Source organism: Manihot esculenta, chromosome 7 (genome assembly GCF_001659605.2).
Source record: "Manihot esculenta cultivar AM560-2 chromosome 7, M.esculenta_v8, whole genome shotgun sequence".
In the NCBI taxonomy this organism is placed as follows: domain Eukaryota; kingdom Viridiplantae; phylum Streptophyta; class Magnoliopsida; order Malpighiales; family Euphorbiaceae; genus Manihot; species Manihot esculenta.
In genome coordinates this window covers 26,020,985-26,043,198 of record NC_035167.2, presented here as the reverse complement: position 1 = coordinate 26,043,198, position 22,214 = coordinate 26,020,985, and the positions used below count along the sequence as shown (strand labels likewise).

General features: G+C 36.9%; 1 protein-coding gene and 2 pseudogenes across 3 annotated transcripts in view; 1 reads left to right on the top strand and 2 right to left on the bottom strand.

The window, feature by feature from the left end:
* Positions 1-16,936, top strand: part of LOC110618504 (protein CHROMATIN REMODELING 25) — a 39,369-nt gene extending 22,433 nt beyond the window's left edge. For 2 of the 3 annotated variants that reach the window (XM_021761646.2, XM_021761643.2), the window contains 10 exons: positions 564-655; positions 770-902; positions 13,747-13,866; positions 13,976-14,089; positions 14,194-14,277; positions 14,375-14,452; positions 14,529-14,587; positions 15,191-15,371; positions 15,459-15,557; positions 16,509-16,936. In XM_021761646.2, coding sequence (XP_021617338.1) covers positions 564-655; positions 770-902; positions 13,747-13,866; positions 13,976-14,089; positions 14,194-14,277; positions 14,375-14,452; positions 14,529-14,587; positions 15,191-15,371; positions 15,459-15,557; positions 16,509-16,874 — 1,326 coding nt within the window. In that variant the 3' untranslated portion in view covers positions 16,875-16,936. The remainder of the gene's footprint in view (positions 1-563; positions 656-769; positions 903-13,746; positions 13,867-13,975; positions 14,090-14,193; positions 14,278-14,374; positions 14,453-14,528; positions 14,588-15,190; positions 15,372-15,458; positions 15,558-16,508) is intronic. The other variant, XM_021761645.2, reaches the window with a different exon arrangement.
* Positions 16,937-20,031: 3,095 nt separating this feature from the next.
* LOC122724264 lies at positions 20,032-20,150 on the bottom strand (annotated as a pseudogene).
* A 405-nt stretch (positions 20,151-20,555) lies between these two features.
* On the bottom strand, positions 20,556-20,674 carry LOC122724262 (annotated as a pseudogene).
* Between the last annotated feature and the right edge of the window lie 1,540 nt (positions 20,675-22,214).

The following is a 22,214-nucleotide window of genomic DNA, read 5'->3' as shown; positions in this document are numbered from 1 at the left end:
GTGTCAACTGTTTTCTAAATATTTTTAGATTTTAAATACTAAAATTTTTACCTTACACAAAAATATAATAATATAATTATCTAAAAGTCCTATAAATATATATAAAATTATAAAAATTACTATTTAAAAATTATTCATGAACATTTGAAATAAAACTATAATTAATTAAGAACTTTATAATTAATAAAATTTTATAGTGTGCTTTAAAATACAAAATATACAAAAATATTAAATTATATTATTAAAATAAAATAATAAATAATCCGCACAATGTGCGTGAGTGAAGTCTCCATTCCACAGGAAGTAACTTGTTAAATTGAAGCTATTGAATATCATGACAGTGCATTACATAATCTTCAAACTCTTAACTCAATAATTAAGCTATTTCAACTAAGATCATCACAACTTTAGTTTTTTCTTTGTTAGTTGCTATATTGGCTTCATAAGGCTCTTAGTAAATCTAATTTACTTGCTATAGGATATTATCATGTTCCTTTTGATTCTAATTTGTTCACTGAGTTCTGAACCCATTCTTGCTTAAAGAAGTTAAGTTGCCTATGCAGCTCATATATGATACCATAAGAAGTGGAAGTCCAGGAACTTCGGGTTTTGAGGACTGTATTCGATTTTTCCCTTCAGAGATGTTCTCTGGGAGGTAAGAATTCATTGTGTTTTATATACTACTTCTTTCCTGTTTTCTTTTTAAGTAATTACATTTTTTCCTTTTCCTTGAGTGATGAGTGATTGCTTTCTTTTCTACCTCAACTAGATCTGGTACATGGAGTGGTGGTGATGGGGCATGGGTTGAACTTTCTGGTAAAATGCATGTTTTGGCTCGATTATTGGCCCATTTACGTAGGCAAACTGATGATCGAATTGTTCTCGTCTCAAACTATACTCAGGTAGATTTACATGGTGATTCTTACCAATTAAGGTTTAGAAATGAATCTATTACTTGCAATTTTATTTGTATGTAACCCTTATATTTCCTTTTTGATATAGAGATGGTATGCTTGCTATAATCATGTAAAATTTGATGTTTAATGAATGAAATAGTTAATGACTCCAACATCTTGCCATTATAATCCTGTTAACCAATATAAAAGCTTCCTAATTAGGAGGATTCAGGTCTTTGGAATTCTAATTAGACTTGATTATAGGAATTTTATTCTTATTGTAAATATTCTTAATTTAGATTGATTCTTTGTGTATAAATATTCAAACCTTGTAAAAATCAATTCAATTAGAATAGAATTAAAAATTTCTCTCAAAATTCTTTATGGTATCATAGTCTTGCCACTTTAATTGGCATAGATTCAAGACACTTTAATTGGCATAGATTTCAAATCTGGCACAAAAAGTTAAGGTTAATTAATAGGTCAAGCTTCTAGGCGGCTATATCAAGGGACACCAACCCTCCCGAAGGGAAGCCCATCAAATTTCCGGCCGATCCCCGGTGACGTGACCTCGCTTCGAGCACGCACATGCCCTCACGCGCTGCCACAACATTCTGCGTCTTCTTCCACATGTCAGCACATAAGCCTTTCTCCAAGTCCTTTTTCGTCGACGCTCCTTTCCGGCCCTCTTTCCAGCATGTCGCACCTCTAGTCGGCCTTGTTCCATGACCGGATTCTCCTTTGAGCTTTTCAAGGTGTTTCAACAGTAACTTGGTTGTTCCTGCCTCTTTGTGTTGCTGGCCCCTTTTTACCTTTAAAATGTTAGATAAGAAGGTATTAATGAAAGTGATGTACGTGTTTTTGATACTACTCTATAGATTATTGATTATGGTGTAAATAGATACATAATGGGTTCCTCTAAATGCTTCCTTAATTACTTTCCATGTCTACAAAAGGATACAATCAGGATAACCGATGGTTTTTTTTTGTTTCTGTCTTTGGAACCGGATCGATTGTTTGTACTTCTAATATTAAACTATCTTTTGTTCTCCATATTTCTCATTTCCCTTTTAATCTTTTATCTGTCAAAACTCTTACCAAAGCTCTTAACTGTAAAATTGAGTTTTTTCTTGACCATTGTGTTATTCAGAACTTTCAAACTGAGAATAAGATTGACTATGGTAGACTGCATAATGGCTTATATATGTTGGAAGGGAATCTGAGTTTGAATTCACCTCGGACTCTTTTTGAAAGAAATCAGGATGTCAACAAGGAAACGTATAGTGGCATTGATGGTTAGGACACTCATTCTTCTTTGTTTTAGAGAAATTTTATCATGATTTATTTTCCAAGACTCAATATGGTTTTTTTTAGTTTGTAATACTTGTGAGTGTGCTAAGCATACAAAAACCTCTTATCCCTCCAATAATGATAGAAGTATGATCCCTTTTGTGACCATCCATTTTGAAGTTTGGGGATCTACTCAAACGGTCCCACTATCTGGTAATCGTTGGTTTGTTACTTTTTTTTATTGCTGCACTAAATAGTGATGTGGTTTCTTGCTTTCAATCTTTTTACAAGATTTATACTTGTTAAATTTGGAGTGCCTATGGTCCATATAAGGGGCACATTACCCCCTTCCACAACCGATGTGGGATTCAACCCAGAAGGGATACAAGTGTTATCACCCTCCCTCTAGGAAATACTTAGTCAGTATGGATGTTACCTTCCGAGAAATTGAACCCTACTTCAGTACTACCCACTCACCTCTTCATGGGGAGAATAATGAATAATAAGAGGTGATCCCGAATTCTGTGATTCTGGATGATATGGTTTAACTAGAGAGTTTGAGTTCTAGTAGGTAGGGGGAGATGTCCAATCACGGAGAGAGAATTAGTCGTTTGGACAAGCCAGATTTGAGAAGGTATTCTAGGAGAGATAAGGCAGAAAAAGCCATTATGCAGTCTACTCAGAGTCAAAAATCTTCTTCTGGTGAGTTACCCACGACTCTTTCTTCTGGTGAGTTACCCACAACTCTTTCTTCTGGTGAGTTACTCACAACTCTTAAATACTCCAATGACTTAGATAAATCTATTGCACAAAGAAAAGAGGTTAGATCTTGCACTAAACACACTATTTCTAACTTTGTTTCTTATGAATCCTTGTCTCCTTCCTATAAAGCCTTTGCCTTGCCTATTTCCTATAACACCCCTTATCCTATCAAAGTGTAGACAGAACAAGAAATGTCACAAACTATACCTTTTTAGATATTTTAAAACTAAACAATTTCCTTTAACTGTAATTATCAAGTAAATTTCATTAAGTGGTTAAAGTAAATGTGAGATTTTAAATAAATATTTTGGCAAAGTTTCCTCTATTTCGTCAGCATTTTAACCTGTAGTACATATGAAAATCACACTTATAATTATACTATCAAGTGTCATTTGATATCTTACTATTCTTTAATTTAGCACACATTTCATAACATCACCCTTTATTTTTCCATGGATAGCATCACATGCAAACGCTTAGCTCTTTTTCTTTATCCATACATAATTACATTATTTGTTTTGCATAACCTTCATAACCCACTCTATTTAATATATACATGCCAAAATATAACTGTACAGTGACTCGGAGACTCAAAACAACCAACTATGATAATGACCTTGATGTCTGATGTAGATCTCTGATGACCTCCACTGTGCCTACTTTATCTACAACCTACGTGAGGTAAACCAATAGGCTGAGCTAATGCTCAGTGGGTGATTACAAACAAATAATAAAATAGAGCAAACAAATAATCATGTATATAGATAAACTACTAGGAACCTTTTCACCTCTCACCGCCGCCACTAGGAAGATCGCTGGACCATCGCCGGTCAAACCGTCCAGCTCCAACACCGAAAAGGTAGATCTAGGGGTTTTATAAACCCTAAAGAAAAAAAATAGAATTTAAACCCTAAAATTAGAAAAAAGCTCTGATTCCATGGGGAATTTTGGAGAATTTTAGAGTATTCTTATATTCCACTCTTATATGTACAAGTGATTTACATGATTAGTTATACATGAAGATTTTTGGGAGAATTTAGAAAATTCTTGTATTTCACTCTTAATCTTTACAATTGGTTTATATGACTATTTATAGACAAAGAATTATATCTAAATAGGAAGCAAATAATCAAATAATAATTACAGAGATAATTAAGGATCCTAATCAAATCAAATCAAATCATATCCCTAGAATCAGTTAGGGTTAGCAAATAAGTCAACACTCCCCCTCAAGTTGGTGCAAAGATGTCGCACATGCCCAACTTGCAAATCAGATTATGGTAGATCTTGTTGTTGAGCCCTTTAGTAAACACATCTGCAAGTTGCCCAGTAGAAGTCACATGAACTAGGCTCAAGACGGTCTGTTAATTTTTCTTTAATGAAGTGCCGATCAATTTCAATGTGCTTCGTCCGGTCATGTTGGACTGGATTTTATGCTATACTTATAGCAGCTTTATTGTCACAATATAAAGTTATCTTGTCTCTCTCGAGCAATCTCAACTCCTCCAATAACTTCTGTAACCATAAGAGTTCACACACACCTTGGGCCATTGCTCTGTATTCTGCTTCAGCACTTGATCGAGCAACAACACTTTGTTTTTTGCTCCTCCAAGTGACAAGGTTCTCTCCCATAACTGTGCAGTAGCCAGAGGTGGATCTCCTGTCATCGAGAGATCCTGCCCAATCTGCATCTGTAAAAGTTTCAACTTGGAGGTGACCATGTTTGGAGTAAAGAAGTCCTTTCCCTGAAGCAGACTTTAGGTATCTTAAGATGCGAAGTATAGCTTGCATATGAGTCTCGGGAGGGTCATGCATGAATTGGTTGACTAAGCTAACAGCATAGGCTATATCCGGTCGAGTGTGTGAGAGATAAATCAACCTTTCTACCAATCTTTGGTATCTTCCAATATCCACGGACTCACTAGTTCCTGCTTCCAGCTTGTGATTACTTTCAATGGGAGATTCTGCTGGTTTACACCCCATCATACCAGTTTCTTCCAACAGATCCAGAATGTACTTTCTTTGGGAGATGAAAATTCCTTTTTCTGATCTAGCCACCTCGATACCTAGGAAATATTGCAGTTTTCCTAGATCTTTGATTTCAAATTCCTGGGCTAACAACCTCTTTAGTTGAGTCATTTCCTCTTTGTCATTGCCTGTCACCACTATATCATCAACATAAACAATAAGAAGGGTGATCTTACTCTTGTGATGTTTGATAAACAGAGTGTGATCAGCATTGCTTTGTTGGTAACCAAAGGACATCATGGCTCTGCTAAACCTGTCAAACCAAGCTCTAGGAGATTGTTTTAGCCCATACAAAGCCTTTTTAACCTGCACGCCTTTTTCCTTGTGTCTTCTCATCAGCGAACCCAGGAGGAATTTCCATGAACACTTCTTCCTCTAAATCTCCATGGAGGAAAGCATTCTTCACATCAAACTGTTGCAAGTCCCAGTCCAGGTTGGCTGAGCAGGATAACAAAACTCTGATTGGGTTCATTTTTGCAACTGGGGCAAATGTCTCTTGGTAATCCACTCCATAGGTTTGGGCGAATCCTTTAGCAACCAATCTGGCCTTAAATCGTTCAATTGTACCATCAGCTTTGTGTTTCACTGTGAACACCTATTTACAGCCAACGAGTTTCTTCTCAGGTGGGAGAGTGACAAGCTCCCAAGTCTCATTTTTAGCCAATGCTTTCATCTCTTCAATCATTGCTTTCTTCCATTTAGGATCTGCAAGAGCTTTCTTCCAATCCTGTGGAATAGACACAGAGGAAATAGACAAGGCAAATGCTCTATAGGAAGGAGATAAAGATTCATAAGAAACAAAGTTAGAAATAGGGTGTTTAGTACAAGATCTGACCCCTTTTCTTTGTGTAATAGGTTTATCTAAGTCATTGAAACATTCAAGAGTTATGGGTAACTCACCAGAAGAAAGAGTTATGGGTAACTCACTAGAAGAAGATTCATGACTGGGTAACTCACCAGGAGAAGATTCTTGACTCTGAGTAGACTGCATAATGGCTTCTTCTGCCTTGTCTCTCCTCGAATATCTTCTCAAATCTGGCTTGTCCAAACGACCAGTTCTCTCTCCCTGATTGGACATCTCCCCCTGTCTACTAGAACTCAAACTTTCTAGTTGAACCATATCATTTAGAATCACAGAATTCGGGATCACCTCTTCTTGCTCATTATTCTCCCCCTGAAGAGGTGAGTGGGTGGTACTGAAGTAAGGTTCAGTTTCTCGGAAGGTAACATCCATACTAACTAAGTATTTCCTAGAGGGAGGATGATAACACTTGTATCATTTCTGTGTTGGAGAATACCCAACAAACGCACATTTAAGGGCCTTGGGATCCAGTTTTCCTGCCGTCCTAGTATGGACAAAGCAAACACACCTAAATACTTTTGGTGGAACAACATATGAATTCTTCCCTTGTAGAACCGCCAAAGGACTCATAAAGTCAAGGGTCTTGAGAGGCATTCTATTGATAAGGTAAGCAGATGCAAGAATTGCATCTCCCCAATATGCTTTGGGTAGATTCATGGTGAACATAAGAGATCGAGCTACCTCCAATAGATGCCTATTTTTCCTCTCAGCAATGCCATTCTGAGCACTAGTATAAGGACAACTAGTCTGGTGTATTATCCCATTACTCTCCAAATAAGCAGAAAAGCTACTATCCATGTATTCTCTTCCATTGTCAGTTCTCAAAATTTTCACCTTAGTATCAAATTGAGTACAAACCATCTTATGAAAGGATTGAAAACAAGAAAAGACATCACTTTTAGCTTTAATCAAATAGACCCAAGTCATTCGAGTGCAACAATCAATAAAGGTGACAAACCATCGATTACCAAACAAGGAGACAGTTTGAGTAAGTCCCCAAACATCAGAATAAATAGTCGCAAAAGGAATTTGACTTTTATTATGACTTAAAGGATAGGATGTTCTAGTGTGTTTAGCATACTCACAAGCATCACAAAATAGAGAATCAAACTGAGTTCTAGCAAACAAATTAGGATAAAGTTTTTCTAAGGCAAAAAATGATGGATGCCCTAACCGTCTGTGCCACTATATTATTTCCTGATTGACATCTTTATTTTCTCCAAAACAGGCTTGAGATATCGAAGAACCTGGATCACCTTCCAACATATATAAGCCATCATGCAGCCTACCATTGCCAATCCTCTTTCCTGTGTGAAGATCCTGAATAACACAATGATCAGGAAAGAATTCAATTTTACAATTAAGGGCATTGGTAATAGCACTGACAGATAAAAAGTTGACAGGAAAGTGGGGAACATGAAGGACAGATGATAATTTAATGTTGGATGTGCAAATAACAGAACCTGTTCCGGATATGGGAGCAAAAGAGCCATCAGCAATTCTGACACTATCTTTGGTTAGAGAAGGAAAATAATTGAGAAAGCTTTTAGAAGAGCCTGTCATGTGTCTATTCACACCAGAATCGATAATTCATGGAATATTATTAAGAGAGGAAGCATTACTTGATTTTACAAAGTTAGATGTGACACCAGAGGACGAGGAATCAGAGTTAGGAATCGAGATCCTTTTACCTTCTGCCATGGTAAAGATTTGTGAACCGTGAAAGAATAGGAGGTATCCAAGGTTGTACACACAAGAGAGCCCAATCGATTCACCAAAGGACCGGGTAGTGGCACGGGAAGGCCGGAAAGATGGTCGGAATCATCGCCGAAGTGATCGGAGCCACGAAGCAGCGTCAGGCGATTGGTCACGCGCTGGGAAAGGGAGGCGCGTGAGCCTCACGTGCGGCTTTTTCGGCGTCGGAGCTGGGCGATCGGCCGGCGACAGTTTTGGTGCCGGCGGTGAGAGGAGAAAAGGCTCCTAGATGGGTTAGTACCAAAAAAGGTAGTGTTATAAGTTATAGAAAGTAAATATGTTAATATAGGAAGTAAATATTGATAGATGGGTCAGTTGCTTAATCTTAGGGATTGTATAATCATAGGCTTGATTTTCCTTCCTGTTTAGTTACCGTCTCTCATGTATAAATAGGTTGTAATCTCTATTGTGATATACAATAAATATTATCCTACTACATGGTATCAGAGCCTTTTTCATAGAGATTTTTTTTCTCTTTTTTCTCTCGTAAAATTTTAAAATTTTTTTTTGGAGACTTAGGGCTCCGTTCATTTGGGTTATCCATAAAGGGTAACATTTGGATCTCACCATCGCTGGAGTCACCACACCGACTCCTTGTCAGATTTGAGGTTTGTTTGTCGTTCGAGTGTTGGGTGGAGGTGTTTTAGTTGGTACTGTTCACCGGCACTGTTCACGGTACTGTTCATCGGCACTGTTCACGTGGTACTGTTCATGCCGGGTACTGTTTTCTGATTCTGTGTTTCTTTTGTTGCTATCGTTTTTGGGTTGGTTGTCCTTATGGCTGAAGTTAAAACCACCACTGTAACTGATGTGATTCCTATGATGACTAAAATCACGGAACACAAATTGAATGGATCTTCCGATCAGGGAATTTTGATATCTGCAGATGAGTGTGCACAATTCATCCAATACCAGGCATCTATAAAATCTTCTAATTACTCCTCTATCACTGCAATTGCCGAGTCAGGTAACTCTACTGCATGTCTTGTATCTTCATCCTCCAAATGGGTTATTGATTCTGGTGCTACCGATCATATGTCAGGTAATTCTACCCTTTTGTCCAATCTTGAGTCTCATACATCGCCTTCTTATGTTACTCTTGCTGATGGCACTAAATCGTCTGTCATGGGTTCTGGTCATGTCAACTTAACCCCTTCTCTTTCTGTATCCTCTGTGTTATGTCTCCCTAAGTTCGTATTTAATTTGCTTTCCGTGAGTAAACTCACTCGTGCATTGAATTGTTGTGTCTCATTCTTTCCTGATCACTGTGTTTTTCAAGATCTTTCGACGAAGCAGATTATTGGTAGAGGAAGTGAGTCAGAGGGTCTTTACGTCTTGGATCAGCAACTACCTCGATCTCCTCGATCTCTGGTATGCTCCACGCGTTTAACACCTTTTGATGTTCATTGTCGTTTAAGGCATCCTTCTCTCTCGGTTTTGAAGAAGTTATATCCACAGTTTCATTCTTTGTCTATTCTAGATTGTGAGTCTTGTCAATTTGCCAAACATCATTGTTTATCTACTCTGTCTCGAGTCAATAAACGGGCTTCGTCTCCCTTTGAGTTAGTCCATTCAGATGTTTGGGGTCCTTGTCCTGTTGTGTCTAAGTCTGACTTTAAGTATTTTGTTACCTTTGTTGATGATTTCTCTCGTACTACTTGGTTATTTTTAATGAAGAGTCGTTCAAAATTATTTTCTATTTTTTGTGCATTTTATGCTGAAATCCAAACCCAATTCAATACTTCCATCCGTATATTGCAAAGTGATAATGCTAAAGAGTATCTCTCTGGGGAATTTCAATCTTATTTGTTACAAAAAGGGATTCTTCATCAGTCCTCTTGTGTTGCCACTCCTTCACAAAATGGAGTTGCTGAAAAAAAAATCGACATTTTCTTGAAGTAGCCAGAGCCCTCTTATTCCAAATGAAGGTACCTAAATGTTTTTGGGCTGATGCTGTATCCACTGCTTGTTTTTTTATCAATCGCATGCCTTCCTCCGTCCTTCATGGTGATATCCCTTATAACATTTTATTTCCCACTAAATCTTTGTTTCCTATTGAGCCGCGTCTCTTTGGTTGTACTTGTTTTGTTCGTGATGTTCGTCCACAGGTTACTAAATTGGATCCCAAATCACTCAAATGTGTCTTCCTTGGCTACTCTCGACGTCAGAAAGGGTATCGTTGTTTTTCTCCTGATCTGAATCGGTATCTTGTGTCTGCGGATGTAACATTCTTTGAGTCCACTCCGTTTTTTCCGCCATCATCTGTTTATAACACCCAGGAGGAGGAAGATGACCTCTTGTTATACACTGTTCGCTCTTCGTCTCCTCAGCCTACTCCTACACCTTTTGCTCATGTGCCAGGTCGCCCTCCCATCTTTCATGTGTATTCCAGACGCTTAGAGGAATCTGACTCCGTTCCGCTACCCGCTTCTTCGTCGACCGATCCTGCTCCTACTGATCCTTCATTGTTTGATTTGGATTTGCCCATTGCTCTTCGCAAAGGTAAACGTACTTGCACTTATCCTATTTCATCTTGTGTCTCTTATGATCAATTATCCTCCTCTTCTCGTTGTTTTGTCACTGCTTTAGATTCTATTTCAATTCCCAAAACTGTTATTGAGGCTTTGTCCCATCCTGGTTGGCGTGCTGCAATGGAAGAGGAAATGATGGCCCTTGACACTAATAGTACTTGGGAGTTGATGTCCTTGCCCCCAGGAAAGCGGGCTATTGGGTGCAAATGGGTGTTTGCAGTGAAAGTAAATCCTGATGGATCTATTGCTCGCCTCAAGGCCCGTTTAGTGGCCAAAGGTTATGCACAAACTTATGGAGTTGACTATTCTGATACATTCTCCCCAGTTGCCAAGCTCGCATCTGTCCGATTGTTTATTTCCTTGGCGGCTACTCATGATTGGCCTTTGCATCAACTGGATATTAAAAATGCTTTTCTTCATGGTGATCTTCAAGAGGAGGTTTATATTGAGCAACCACCTGGTTTTGTTGCTCAGGGGGAGTCAGGTAAAGTTTGTAGACTTCGAAAATCGCTTTATGGCTTGAAACAGAGTCCTCGGGCATGGTTTGGCAGGTTTAGTGAGGTGGTCCAACAGTTTGGAATGAAGATGAGTAAGTGTGATCACTCAGTGTTTTATAGAAATTCTGATAGTGGAGTAATTCTGCTTGTAGTATATGTGGATGATATCGTTATCACAGGAAGTGACATTGCTGGCATCACATCCTTAAAAGAATTTCTTAAAACACAGTTTCATACAAAGGATTTGGGTTCCTTGAAATATTTCTTGGGAATCGAAGTTATGCGGTGTAAGAAAGGCATCTTCTTGTCTCAAAGAAAATATGTTCTTGATTTGTTGGCAGAAACAGGAAAATTGGGTGCTAAGCCTTATAGTGCCCCAATGACCCCTAACCTTCAACTTACCACAGAAGACAGTGAGCCATTTGCAGATCCTGGAAGGTATAGAAGATTAGTTGGCAAGCTAAATTATTTGACGGTGACTCGTCTTGATATTGCATATTCAGTGAGTGTGGTAAGTCAGTTTATGTCTTCTCCTACTGTTGCCCAGTGGGATGCTCTGGGACAGATTCTTTGTTACCTTAAAGGGGCCCCAGGGAGAGGCCTATTCTATGGTAACCATGGGCACTCAAATATTTAATGCTTTTGTGATGCTGATTGGGCAGGCTCGAAAGTTGATAGGAGGTCAATTACTGGATATTGTGTTTTTGTGGGAGGTAACTTGGTCTCATGGAAAAGTAAGAAGCAAAATGTGGTCTCCCGTTCTAGTGCTGAATCTGAATATCGAGCTATGGCACAAGCCGTTTGTGAAATCTTGTGGGTACGTCAACTGTTGGAAGAAGTTGGGTTCACAAATTCGGTGCCTGCTAAGTTGTGGTGTGATAATCAAGCAGCTATCCACATTGCCTCCAATCCAGTATTTCACGAGAGGACTAAACACATCGAGATTGATTGTCATTTTGTTCGTGAAAAGGTCCAACAAAAGATAATATCAACATGACATATCCGAACTAGAGAACAATTAGGAGATATTTTCACTAAAGCTCTAAATGGGACTCGAGTTGATTATATATGTAACAAGTTGGGCATGATTAACATTTATGATCCAACTTGAGGGGGAGTGTTATAAGTTATAGAAAGTAAATATGTTAACATAGGAAGTAAATATTGATAGATGGGTCAGTTGCTTAATCTTAGGGATTGTATAATCATAGGCTTGATTTTCCTTCCTGTTTAGTTACCGTCTCTCATGTATAAATAGGTTGTAATCTCTATTGTGATATACAATAAATATTATCCTACTACAGGTAGATTTAGGGTTTTGAAACCCTAAAGAGGAAAAAATTAAATTTGAACTCTAAAATCAGGAAAAGGCTCTGATACCATGATGATTTTTGGGAGAATTCTTGTATTTCACTCTTAATCTTTACAATTGGTTTATATGACTATTTATAAACAAAGAATTATATCTAAACAGGAAGCAAATAATCAAATAATAATTACAGAGATAATTAAGGATCCTAATCAAATCAAATCATATCCCTAGAATCAGTTAGGGTTAGCAAATAAGTCAACAATACACAAAGAAATACAACTAAACAGGAAGCAAATAATCAAAGAATAATTATAGAGATAATTAAGGATCCTAATTTATTCCTAGAATCCGTAATCAAATCATTTCACCAGAATCAGCAAATAAATCAACACTCTACTATACCATTACAATTGCATGGTTAATAGTATAATTCTATTACAAAGGACACAATACAACTTCTTCCTATTTGCTTCTAGTGCTAATAAAATTTGTAATAAATCTCATATCTATTGATTTATTCCGTTCTAAATATCTTGTCAGGTATCTATCGCGATAAATTTCACTATATTCATTATAACAACATTATCAGAAATAATAATTGTGGTATTAATCTTATAAATTTTAGCCCTCCTAATACTGCTCAATAGTATAAGCCACCGCTTGGTGACACAAATATAAATATTGTGTCAAGAGCATACATAGTTAAAATCTAAAGAAATTAAGAGACCCAGAACTATAAAATAGAAAAAAGCCTTGTTGTGATCCCTTACACCACACTAGATGTGGAAGAAAAATAGAAATGGGGTTTTTGGAATTTAGTGGTGAATGATGATAAATTTAGGGATTTTGAATTGAATTATCTCAATTTTTAAAGATTTGGATTAAATTGTAAAATAATAAAAAGTTTTGCATTTTTTTGTATCAATGGTTTTTATCCACGTACCATTGAGTATAATAAAATAATACATGTGGCATTGCCAACTCAGCAAGACAACGCTTCCTCCAATTTAAGTTTTAAAATTGGACGCAATTGCAATAAAATTTATAATTTTGGACAATTTTACTAACTTTTAAGATTTAGATTAAATCGGAAAAACAATGAAAAGTTTTGGATCTTTTATACCAATTGGCCTAAATTATATTTAACTAGTTTTCAATGTTGCAACTTAGTAATATATTATATAGCATTGTTAAATCCCTTAAAAGGGGCACATTACCTCTATGATGTGAGATTCTAACATGCCTCTTCATGTTCAGAACTATATTGGAGTATAAAATATTTACGAGAGATCCAACATCGATGGGAACTCTGAAACCATGTTAAATTTGGGACAGATTTAACTGACCCCAAAAACTAGTTTAAGGAGGAGTGTTTAAAACGTGTATAAGGGGCACATTACCTCTGTGATGTGAGATTCTAACACGCCCCTTTATGTTCAGAACTATATTGGAGCATAAAATATTTACGGGAGATCCAACATTGATGGGAACTCTGAAACTATGTTAAATTTGGGCCAGATTTAACTGACCCCAATAACTAGTTTAAGGAGGAGTGTTTAAAATGTTTATAAGGGGTACATTACCCCTATTCCAAACCGATGTGAGATTCAATAATAATTTTATCTAAAAGTTTTTTTTTTTGGAAAGGTTTTTCATTAACAAGTTATTTTGTAAACACATGGAGCCCAAGTGATGCTGTCTGTGATCTAAAAATCATTGGTAATGAAATATTTCATTAGGCATTTATAACAACTGTTTTAGTGGAAGGGATTCGCTTTTCATTTCACACTTCAAAATGTCTTCCACTCATCAGACCCTGGACCTTTTTGCTCAATTATGCCGGGAAAGAAGGTATCCGTACGTAAGGCTTGATGGAACAACATCAATTGGTAAAAGACAAAAGCTAGTTAATCGCTTCAATGATCCAGCAAAGGTATTATCTCTCCTTATTTGAAATATGTCAGACTTTATTGTCTGTTCAAAGGGAGCCAGGGTGTGAATCAGCTGAATTACTGACAAAGCCATTTCAACTCATCCTACAGGATGAATTTGTATTTCTCTTGAGCAGCAAGGCTGGTGGTTGCGGCCTTAATCTGATAGGTGGTAATCGGCTTGTCTTGTTTGATCCTGACTGGAATCCTGCCAATGACAAACAGGTAGTTTCTTATAATAACCCCTCATATATGGCTTTTTTGACTTTAGGAGGCATGTATATCTCCATTTCTTTATGTCTTGCATAATTATGTCCTTCCCTAATTAGGCTGCTGCAAGAGTTTGGCGGGACGGACAGAAGAAAAGAGTCTACATCTATAGGTTTCTGAGTACTGGAACAATTGAAGAAAAGGTTTGATTAGCAGAAACTTAGTTGATGTGGTTACAATATTCCATTTTCCTTGTCTTTGATTTCAATAAGTGAGGTGACAACATTGTAAGTCTTGCAGGTTTACCAGCGCCAAATGTCAAAAGAAGGGCTTCAAAAAGTTATTCAGCATGAGCAAAATGATAGCCTTGTTTCGCAGGTTCTTTCATCTTGCTGTTTTTCATGCCATGCGATTGAAGTTCTGCATTCATGATATTGATGTGCTTGAATTGCAGGGAAACTTTCTTTCAACTGAAGATTTACGAGATCTGTTCTCATTTCATGAGAATGTCAGGTAATTATCTCCCTATCATAAGTATAAATTCCATTAATTAGCCTGTTGGAACTTTGAAAAATTCCATTTTTTTGTGACCACCAGTCTTGTGGTAAAACTATAGTACGCTGCTAATACAAGACTGGTACATTGTGAAACTATAGTCTGGCCTGCATAATTTTTGGCTTAAGCTCAGGTTATATATTAGGGCGTGTGCCTTTATGGTTGAATTTATGTTAGGACTAGAGCAGGAAGTAAAAATTGACAATGAAAAGGAAAGGTCACCTTGTCATCTGCAGCAAATCAAGCATAAGTGAAGAAGCATGTGAATTATCACATTTAAGTTGTCCTTTTGTATTGAGCATTGGATATGCCATAAAAAATGTGCTTGCCATCATCAAAGAAGGTAAGATAAGAATAGTAATTACAAGTTTCTTCCAAGTGTCAATTTCAGTTGTATGAAAGAGATATAGCTATGGTTGTTCTGTTTTTCCTTAAATAAACTCCAAATAGTTACTTCTTGGAATGGTAATAATGTGTCTTTTAGATATTGCAGTTAAGCTGCTTACTGTCGCAAACATGGAATTTTTTTTATTTGTTTCTTTTTCCAAATTATCTACCTAGGTCTGAAATACATGAAAACATGGACTGTGCTCGCTGCCTTTTTCATGATGATGGCCCTAGGAACATAATAGAGGGAGAAGGGTCAATAAGTCGGTGTCAGTCAGAACAAGATGTCTCTGATATTGGTGGATTTGCTGGAATTGCTGGAGTATTGCGTAAGTTAAGGAGTTCAGAGAAGCAGGTTAGTCATGAGCTAGTCATAATATATCTGTTGCCTTTTCAAGCGTGTGATTGGTTTCCTATCATATCTGTCATGCTCAATTTTCAGGTAGGAACTCCTCTAGAAGAGGATTTGGTCAGTTGGGGTCATCATTTTAATGCATCATCAGTGCCAGATGCTATACTACAAGTTTCAGCTGGTGATGAGGTGCTAATGTTTGAACTTCTATATTTAATTGATTGTCTCCGTGGAGAGAGAATCAAGTAGCACTGCAGTGCCTTTTTTTTTTGGGCTTGCTAAATTTCTTCATCCGTAAAATCTTGGTTTAACTAAAATGGATAAACCAACTGGAGAAAAAAAAAAACTGAATACTTAAAAGACTCTGTTTGTTTCAGGGAAAATATTTTGGGCCAAAATATTTTCCGCTTTCATTGACTTTTGGTGTGCTCAGGGAAATTGGTCATGAAAAATATGTTATGGAGCAAAAGGAAAATTAAGGCATTTTTCAAATGAAAATGTTATTTTGTGAATTTTGAGAATTTTATTAGTACTAAAACTTTTTAGATATTAATGTATAACATGCTTTAATTTTTAGAATCACAACCAAACATAAGTTATTTTTCTTGAAAAGTATTTTTCTATCAAAATAAATTTTTGTACAAAGGTTATTTTTCACAAGACAAATGGAGTCTAAGTCAAGTATCTCCTTGAAATGATGGTGAAAATTTTCAGAGTTTTAAGAGCCACACTGAAGTTATAAAAGTTTGTATTTGATTTTCTTTATTTTTGCTCATTTGTCCAAAAAATAAAAAAAAAAAAAAAAAAAAAGAATGAATACAAACTATTCTGTAGTGTGAATCTACCCGTTTCAATGGAAAGGGTCCAAGGTTTAGGAGTTCAATTTTCCATAATGCAATAGTTATGTTTTGGTTCCTTGCGCTTGCTTCACAAGACCCTAAGAGAATCAAATTAACTATCTTGCCAAATCTGTTGAAGTTTCAACTATAGATTCACACAGAAGCTGACAGAAAGCCATGATCTGCAACTAATTCAGTTCATGCTTTGACTTGCATTTTGCATGTAAATTACTGTAATTTTCATTATCCTCTTTTGGGAAGTCTTATATGTGCTAATATATATATTCTTTTAACATTGCAGGTCACGTTTGTATTCACAAACCAGGTAGATGGGAAGCTTGTACCAATTGAATCAACACCAACTCCAAAGATGCAGGAGATAGAAGGAAATCAGAAGGAGCATGATAATAAGGAAAATCTGGACAGAAATTTGAATTTGTTTCAACACCAGAAATCACCACAACCTCCTCTTCCCAATGGAGATTCTGTGAGAGTTCCATTGTCTGCCTCTTTAAAGCCTTTGCTAAGAACAACTGTGAAACGAATGAGAACTCCTTTAAAAGAAGCAGAGAATGCTGCCCTTAAATCCAAACGAACTTTAGGAAATCAATTACCATTGAAAAGGTTATCCCCTTACACTGTAGAATTTGACAACGATTTTGAGTGAAATTAGTAAAGTTTTGGCAGCTGAAATAGATTTCATTTTATTTAACTATTATCAGCTTTTTCAACCATTTTTGTGGTAAAAACTTTTGAGTGACTATTTTAGAATTGAAAAAATATCAAATAAGTTTTTAATCGGTAAACTTTTTCCAGAATTACGAAATTGGTAAACTTTAACGTCATTTCAAAAATATAAATTTAGGACCAAAATAATTAGACTAAAGTAAAATCGTAAGCCTTTTGGTGCATGCATTGGTAAAACGATTTGATAAAATTAAAATTGTCAGAGACAAGTGATTATCCTTTTAAGGCTGGAAGGGTAGCTTTTGATTTGTTGTTATATCTTACAATGCCTTCACATTTCTACAGTCTAGGTTTTTTTTTTTATGTTTTAAAAATATACGGGAAACTATTTTTTAGCCCATTTTTATGCGAAATTTTAAATTTATTTTATTTCAAAATGAAAATTTTAGTTAAATTTTAATTAGAGAATGTAAAAAGGAATAAAATATGATGACATGGCCGCTTAAGGAGCAAAGGAAATATTTTTTAATGTGAGATCCACATTTCTAAAAATAAATTATATATTTTAACCAATTTTTTTATGGGATTTCATAATTTTATGTAAATTATTCTTTCAATCTTAACTAAAATTTTCAGAATCATTTGAATCAACCCATATTTACACAACAATTTACTTTAAAAAAAAATTAGCTCAATGAAACTATTTTTGGGTGACACTATAATGTTAAAAGGCTAAAATTGATAGGTACTTATTTATAAATTAAGAGAAGTTCAAGAAGGGGTAAAAAAAAAGATAAAAATTACTCTTACACTAAAATATTTTGTAATAGAAGACTTGTTTATAATATCTGTAAGTAGTCAATTTTAAATAGGAGAATTATTTATAAAAATAATTTATAAAGTTTTGTCAATTTTAGTTTAGGGTGAAAAGAGAGTTTGTTTAAAGTTTCGAAAAATATTTTTTTATATTTTTTAATCTTTGAAACACTTGAAAAATTTAAGTAACAAAAAAATATTTTTCTTGTTAAAGAAAAAATTAAGTAATTTTAAAGAAAATAACTTTCCCTCATAAATAGATTGAAGTCATTTTCTGCACCTTTAGATCTACCTTTATATATTAATGTATTTTATTTTTTAAATTAAAATTAAGAAAAAAAATAAATTATTTTAAAATATAAAAAATATTTTTTAAATACAGGTTATTGTCTGTATACAAATAGAGTATTAATATAATAATAAAATACTCCCTATCATATTTTTGGATGTAAAATTAGTGTAAATTGTTGTGAGTAAATTATGGAAAGAGGCAGAGATTAGATATTCCAATATTGAAAAAGTCGCGCTAGCACTATTCCTAGTGGTCCAAAAGTTTAAAGTATACTTAGAAAACCACCAAAAAATCATAGTAATAAATCAGGACGAATGTTAGCTTGGTCAAATGAAATGAGACCTTATTGCTTGCAATATAAACCTCACATGCGATGAAGACTCAGGTGTTAATAGATTTCATAGCCAAATGCTCGTTTAGCAAGAAAAGAACCTCGGAGAGCTGAATTAGTGTATAGAGAAGAATGAAGGACGGGCGAAAGGAAAGGATAAAGATGGCTGAATATGAAGCTCTACAAGGGCCAAATGGCTTGATCATCTCGTACGCGCTACGTTTCGACTTTTTAGTGACCAATAACATGGTCGAATATGAAACTCTAATCAATTGGATGTAATTGGCGATGGAAATTAGAGTAAGCAACCTAAAGGTCCTCAGCGACTCACAGTTGGTCGTCAATTAGATCCAAGGCATGTACAAAGCATGGGATAAAATGATGAAATTGTACCTGGCTAGGGTACGAGAGATCCAACATGAGTTCAAGCCAAAAGACGTCCCTCTTCGAGTGGACCTCATTTCACGACCTCAAAATGAGAAGTCAACCTAACGAGTCGGTTGACCCAAGAAGAGCTAGGGCAATTACTATTAGGAAATCCAGAGATTATCGCAACCCAAAACACGTAGCAGAAAATAAAAATCTATGTTTTTCTTCCAGGATCCAAGTGCTTCGTTTATTTCGAAAGGAAGGATAAGAGACTAACCTTTTTAACTTGAAGATAAAAGACAGCTCTGGACTGATGGTGCTGCTTCTGAAATGAACACCCTCAATGGTATCCATACGAACGCTTTCGTCTAGAGTGCTAGCTCTCTCAACAGATGGATAAGCTATGTGCTCTCCAATCTGCAGCCCAGAAAAACGATTACTCCAAAAACCCTCTTCCAGCAATTCGCAAAAGATGTTTTATTCGTTTTTCAGTCTTTTTGTTTTTCCACACTTCTTTTCGTAAAAGAGTTGTGTTCATAACCAACTATCACAATCTCGCAGATACTCAAATATCTATGTGATAAGTCCATCTTGAAAATCGCAGAAGATATTTTATTCATTTTTCAGTCTTTTTGTTTTTCCACACTTCTTTTTGTAAAAAAGTTGTGTTCATAACCAATTATCACAATCTCGCAGATACTCAAATATCTATGTGATAAGTCTATCTTGAAAATCGCAGAAGATATTTTATTTGTTTTTCAGTCAGAAGATATTTTATTCGTTTTTCAGTCTTTTTGTTTTTCCACACTTCTTTTCGTAAAAGAATTGTGTTCATAACCAATTATCACAATCTCGCAGATACTCAAATATCTATGTGAGGTCACCCATCTTAGTACTGCTCTCGCACAAGCACGTTTAGCTTCAGAGTTCTGATGGGATCCGGTGCATTAGCGCTGGTATGATCACACACGTTGTGTCCCTCGCCATCAAATCACACATACCTTCCCCCCACCTCGGCGCGGCGCGGCGCCCCTCCCCTCTCCATCCGGCGCGTAGGCCCCACGTCTCGTACCGTACCTTCCCCCTGTCCCCTCTTCGCCTCCCGTCCCGGTGCCTTCTCCCCTCCCCACACTACTCCGTCATTGCGGGACTCCCTCCCCCGCCTATTTTTCTGTCTCGTGGCCCTATCTTCTTGCTCGTTCCCCCGCTTTCGGCGATCTTCATTTTTCTTTTTTCATTCCCATTTAACTTTTTGAGATGCACATGTATTTAAATCGATAGCCATACAGAGGGAGAAAAATAGAAACCCAAAATAGCACCGCCGACGGTGAGGAGCGCTGCGGAGGAAAAGAAAAAAGTCACCCATCTTAGTACTGCTCTTGCCCAAGCACGTTTAACTTCGGAGTTCTGATGGGATCCGGTGCATTAGTGCTGGTATGATCACACCCGTTGTGTCCCTCGCCATCAACTCACGGATACCTTCCCCCCACCTCGGCGGGGCGCGGCGCCCCTCCCCTCTCCATCCGGTGCGTGGGCTCTGCGTCCCGTACCGTGCCTTCCCCCTGCCCCCTCTTCGTCTCCTGTCCTGGTGCCTTCTCCCCTCCCAGCGCTGCTCCGTCGCTGTGAGACTCCCTCCCCCACCTGTCTTTCTGTCTCGTGGCCATATCTTCTTGCTCGTTCCCCCGCTTTCAGCGATCTTCATTTTTCTTTTTTCATTCCCATTTAACTTTTCGAGATGCACATGTATTTAAATCGATAGCGATACAGAGGGAGAGAATAAAAACCCAAAATAGCACCGCCGACGGTGAGGAGCGCTGTGGAGGAAAAGAAAAAGAAAAAGAAAAAGAAAAGGGGTGTAGTAACATGAGGACTTCCTAAGAGGTCACCCATCTTAGTACTGCTCTCATCCAAGCACGTTTAATTTTGGAGTTCTGATGGGATCCGGTGCATTAGTGCTAGTATGATCGCACCTGTTGTGTCCCTCGCCATCAAATCACACATGCCTTCCCCCCACCTCGGCGCGGCACAACACTCCTTGACTGTGCGGTTGTCGAAGCCGGTCAAAAATAACCTTTCTGGTTATCAACAATCTTACAACTGCAGATAGTGGTGAAAGGATCGAATCCACAGTAAATTGATACTTACCTATCTTTCTTATCAAGACCAAGAAAATAAACTGAAAGCAAGTGAATAGAAAGTAAATTAAACTGAAAGCAAAGTAAAAAAGGAAGGGGGTTTTGAGATTGATTCAGTTAAACTAATGATGATAGTAATAAAGTAAAGCGAATAATTAAAGTAAAAGAATTCAAATATGAGAAAGGTCTAGTTGAAGAATTGGATGCACTTCAGTTGTTGGGATTGATCATTGATACTTAGGTTCTTTTGTTTGATTCAATAAATTAGTTATGGAGATGGAAGACGCTTCTCACCACCATGTCTCTCCTTAAGCATAAATTAATTAGGGAACGTCCTCTAACCAATCACTAATCAACAAGTTGCCAAGGAATGTTTGTAACGACCCGAAATCGGACCGCTACCAGCGCTAGGATCCAGATCGACTTAAGATCACCGGGACCCGTAGCAAGCCTAACATACAACTTGTCATACCTGATAAATCCCATACATGATCATACATTTACATAAAAATTTTAAACTTTTCATCTACCAAGCTTGACCTGTGCATACACTGATACTGAATACATAAAAACCCCACACTAGAGCCCTCATCAAATGCTCTAGTTGGGTCAACATTACATACATCAAGCTTGGTTTACATTTCTCAACATTAAAACATTTCATAATGATCATGAACAAAAGGGATTAACCAAACATTCTAGGGTCAAGCACAATACTAATCCTCAATACAAAACTGTACAATATCTTACATTACATTACATTATCTTTCATGTCCACAACTAACTATTACATACATAAAACTTTTACTCTTGCTGACTTCCTGGTCTATCCCGAATCTGCAAACCTGGGGGTTAAGGGAAAGGGGTGAGCTACTAGAGCCCAGTGAGCAGAATTGTAAAACAATATATTAAAATCTATACTTTCATGAAATGCATCACATCATAGACAAATCACATCAAGGATGGACTTGTCACCAATAGCCCTCTACACATTCCAATGGTGCCAGGGGCGTAGAATGGGCCTCGCTGGTCTTTCTTTTAACATAACATAACATTCCAATGTGTCAGGGGCGTAGAATGGGCCTCACTGGTCTTTCTCTTACTCTGTGCCAGGGGCATAGAATGGGCCTCACTGGACTTCCGTACCGTATCATCGTCATCATATCATATCGAGGGCCAATGGGTCATCCAACATCCATCCATATCAACATCATAGCATGCAATGCAATATATTCGTGAATTCTAATGCAAACAACCTAGTATATATAATGGCATTCGTGATGCATGAACATGCTCAAAATTTATTTACTTTGAAACATAAAGATCCATTCTACTCACCTCAGGCTGACTCTGAACAGACTCTGTAGTAGCTATCTC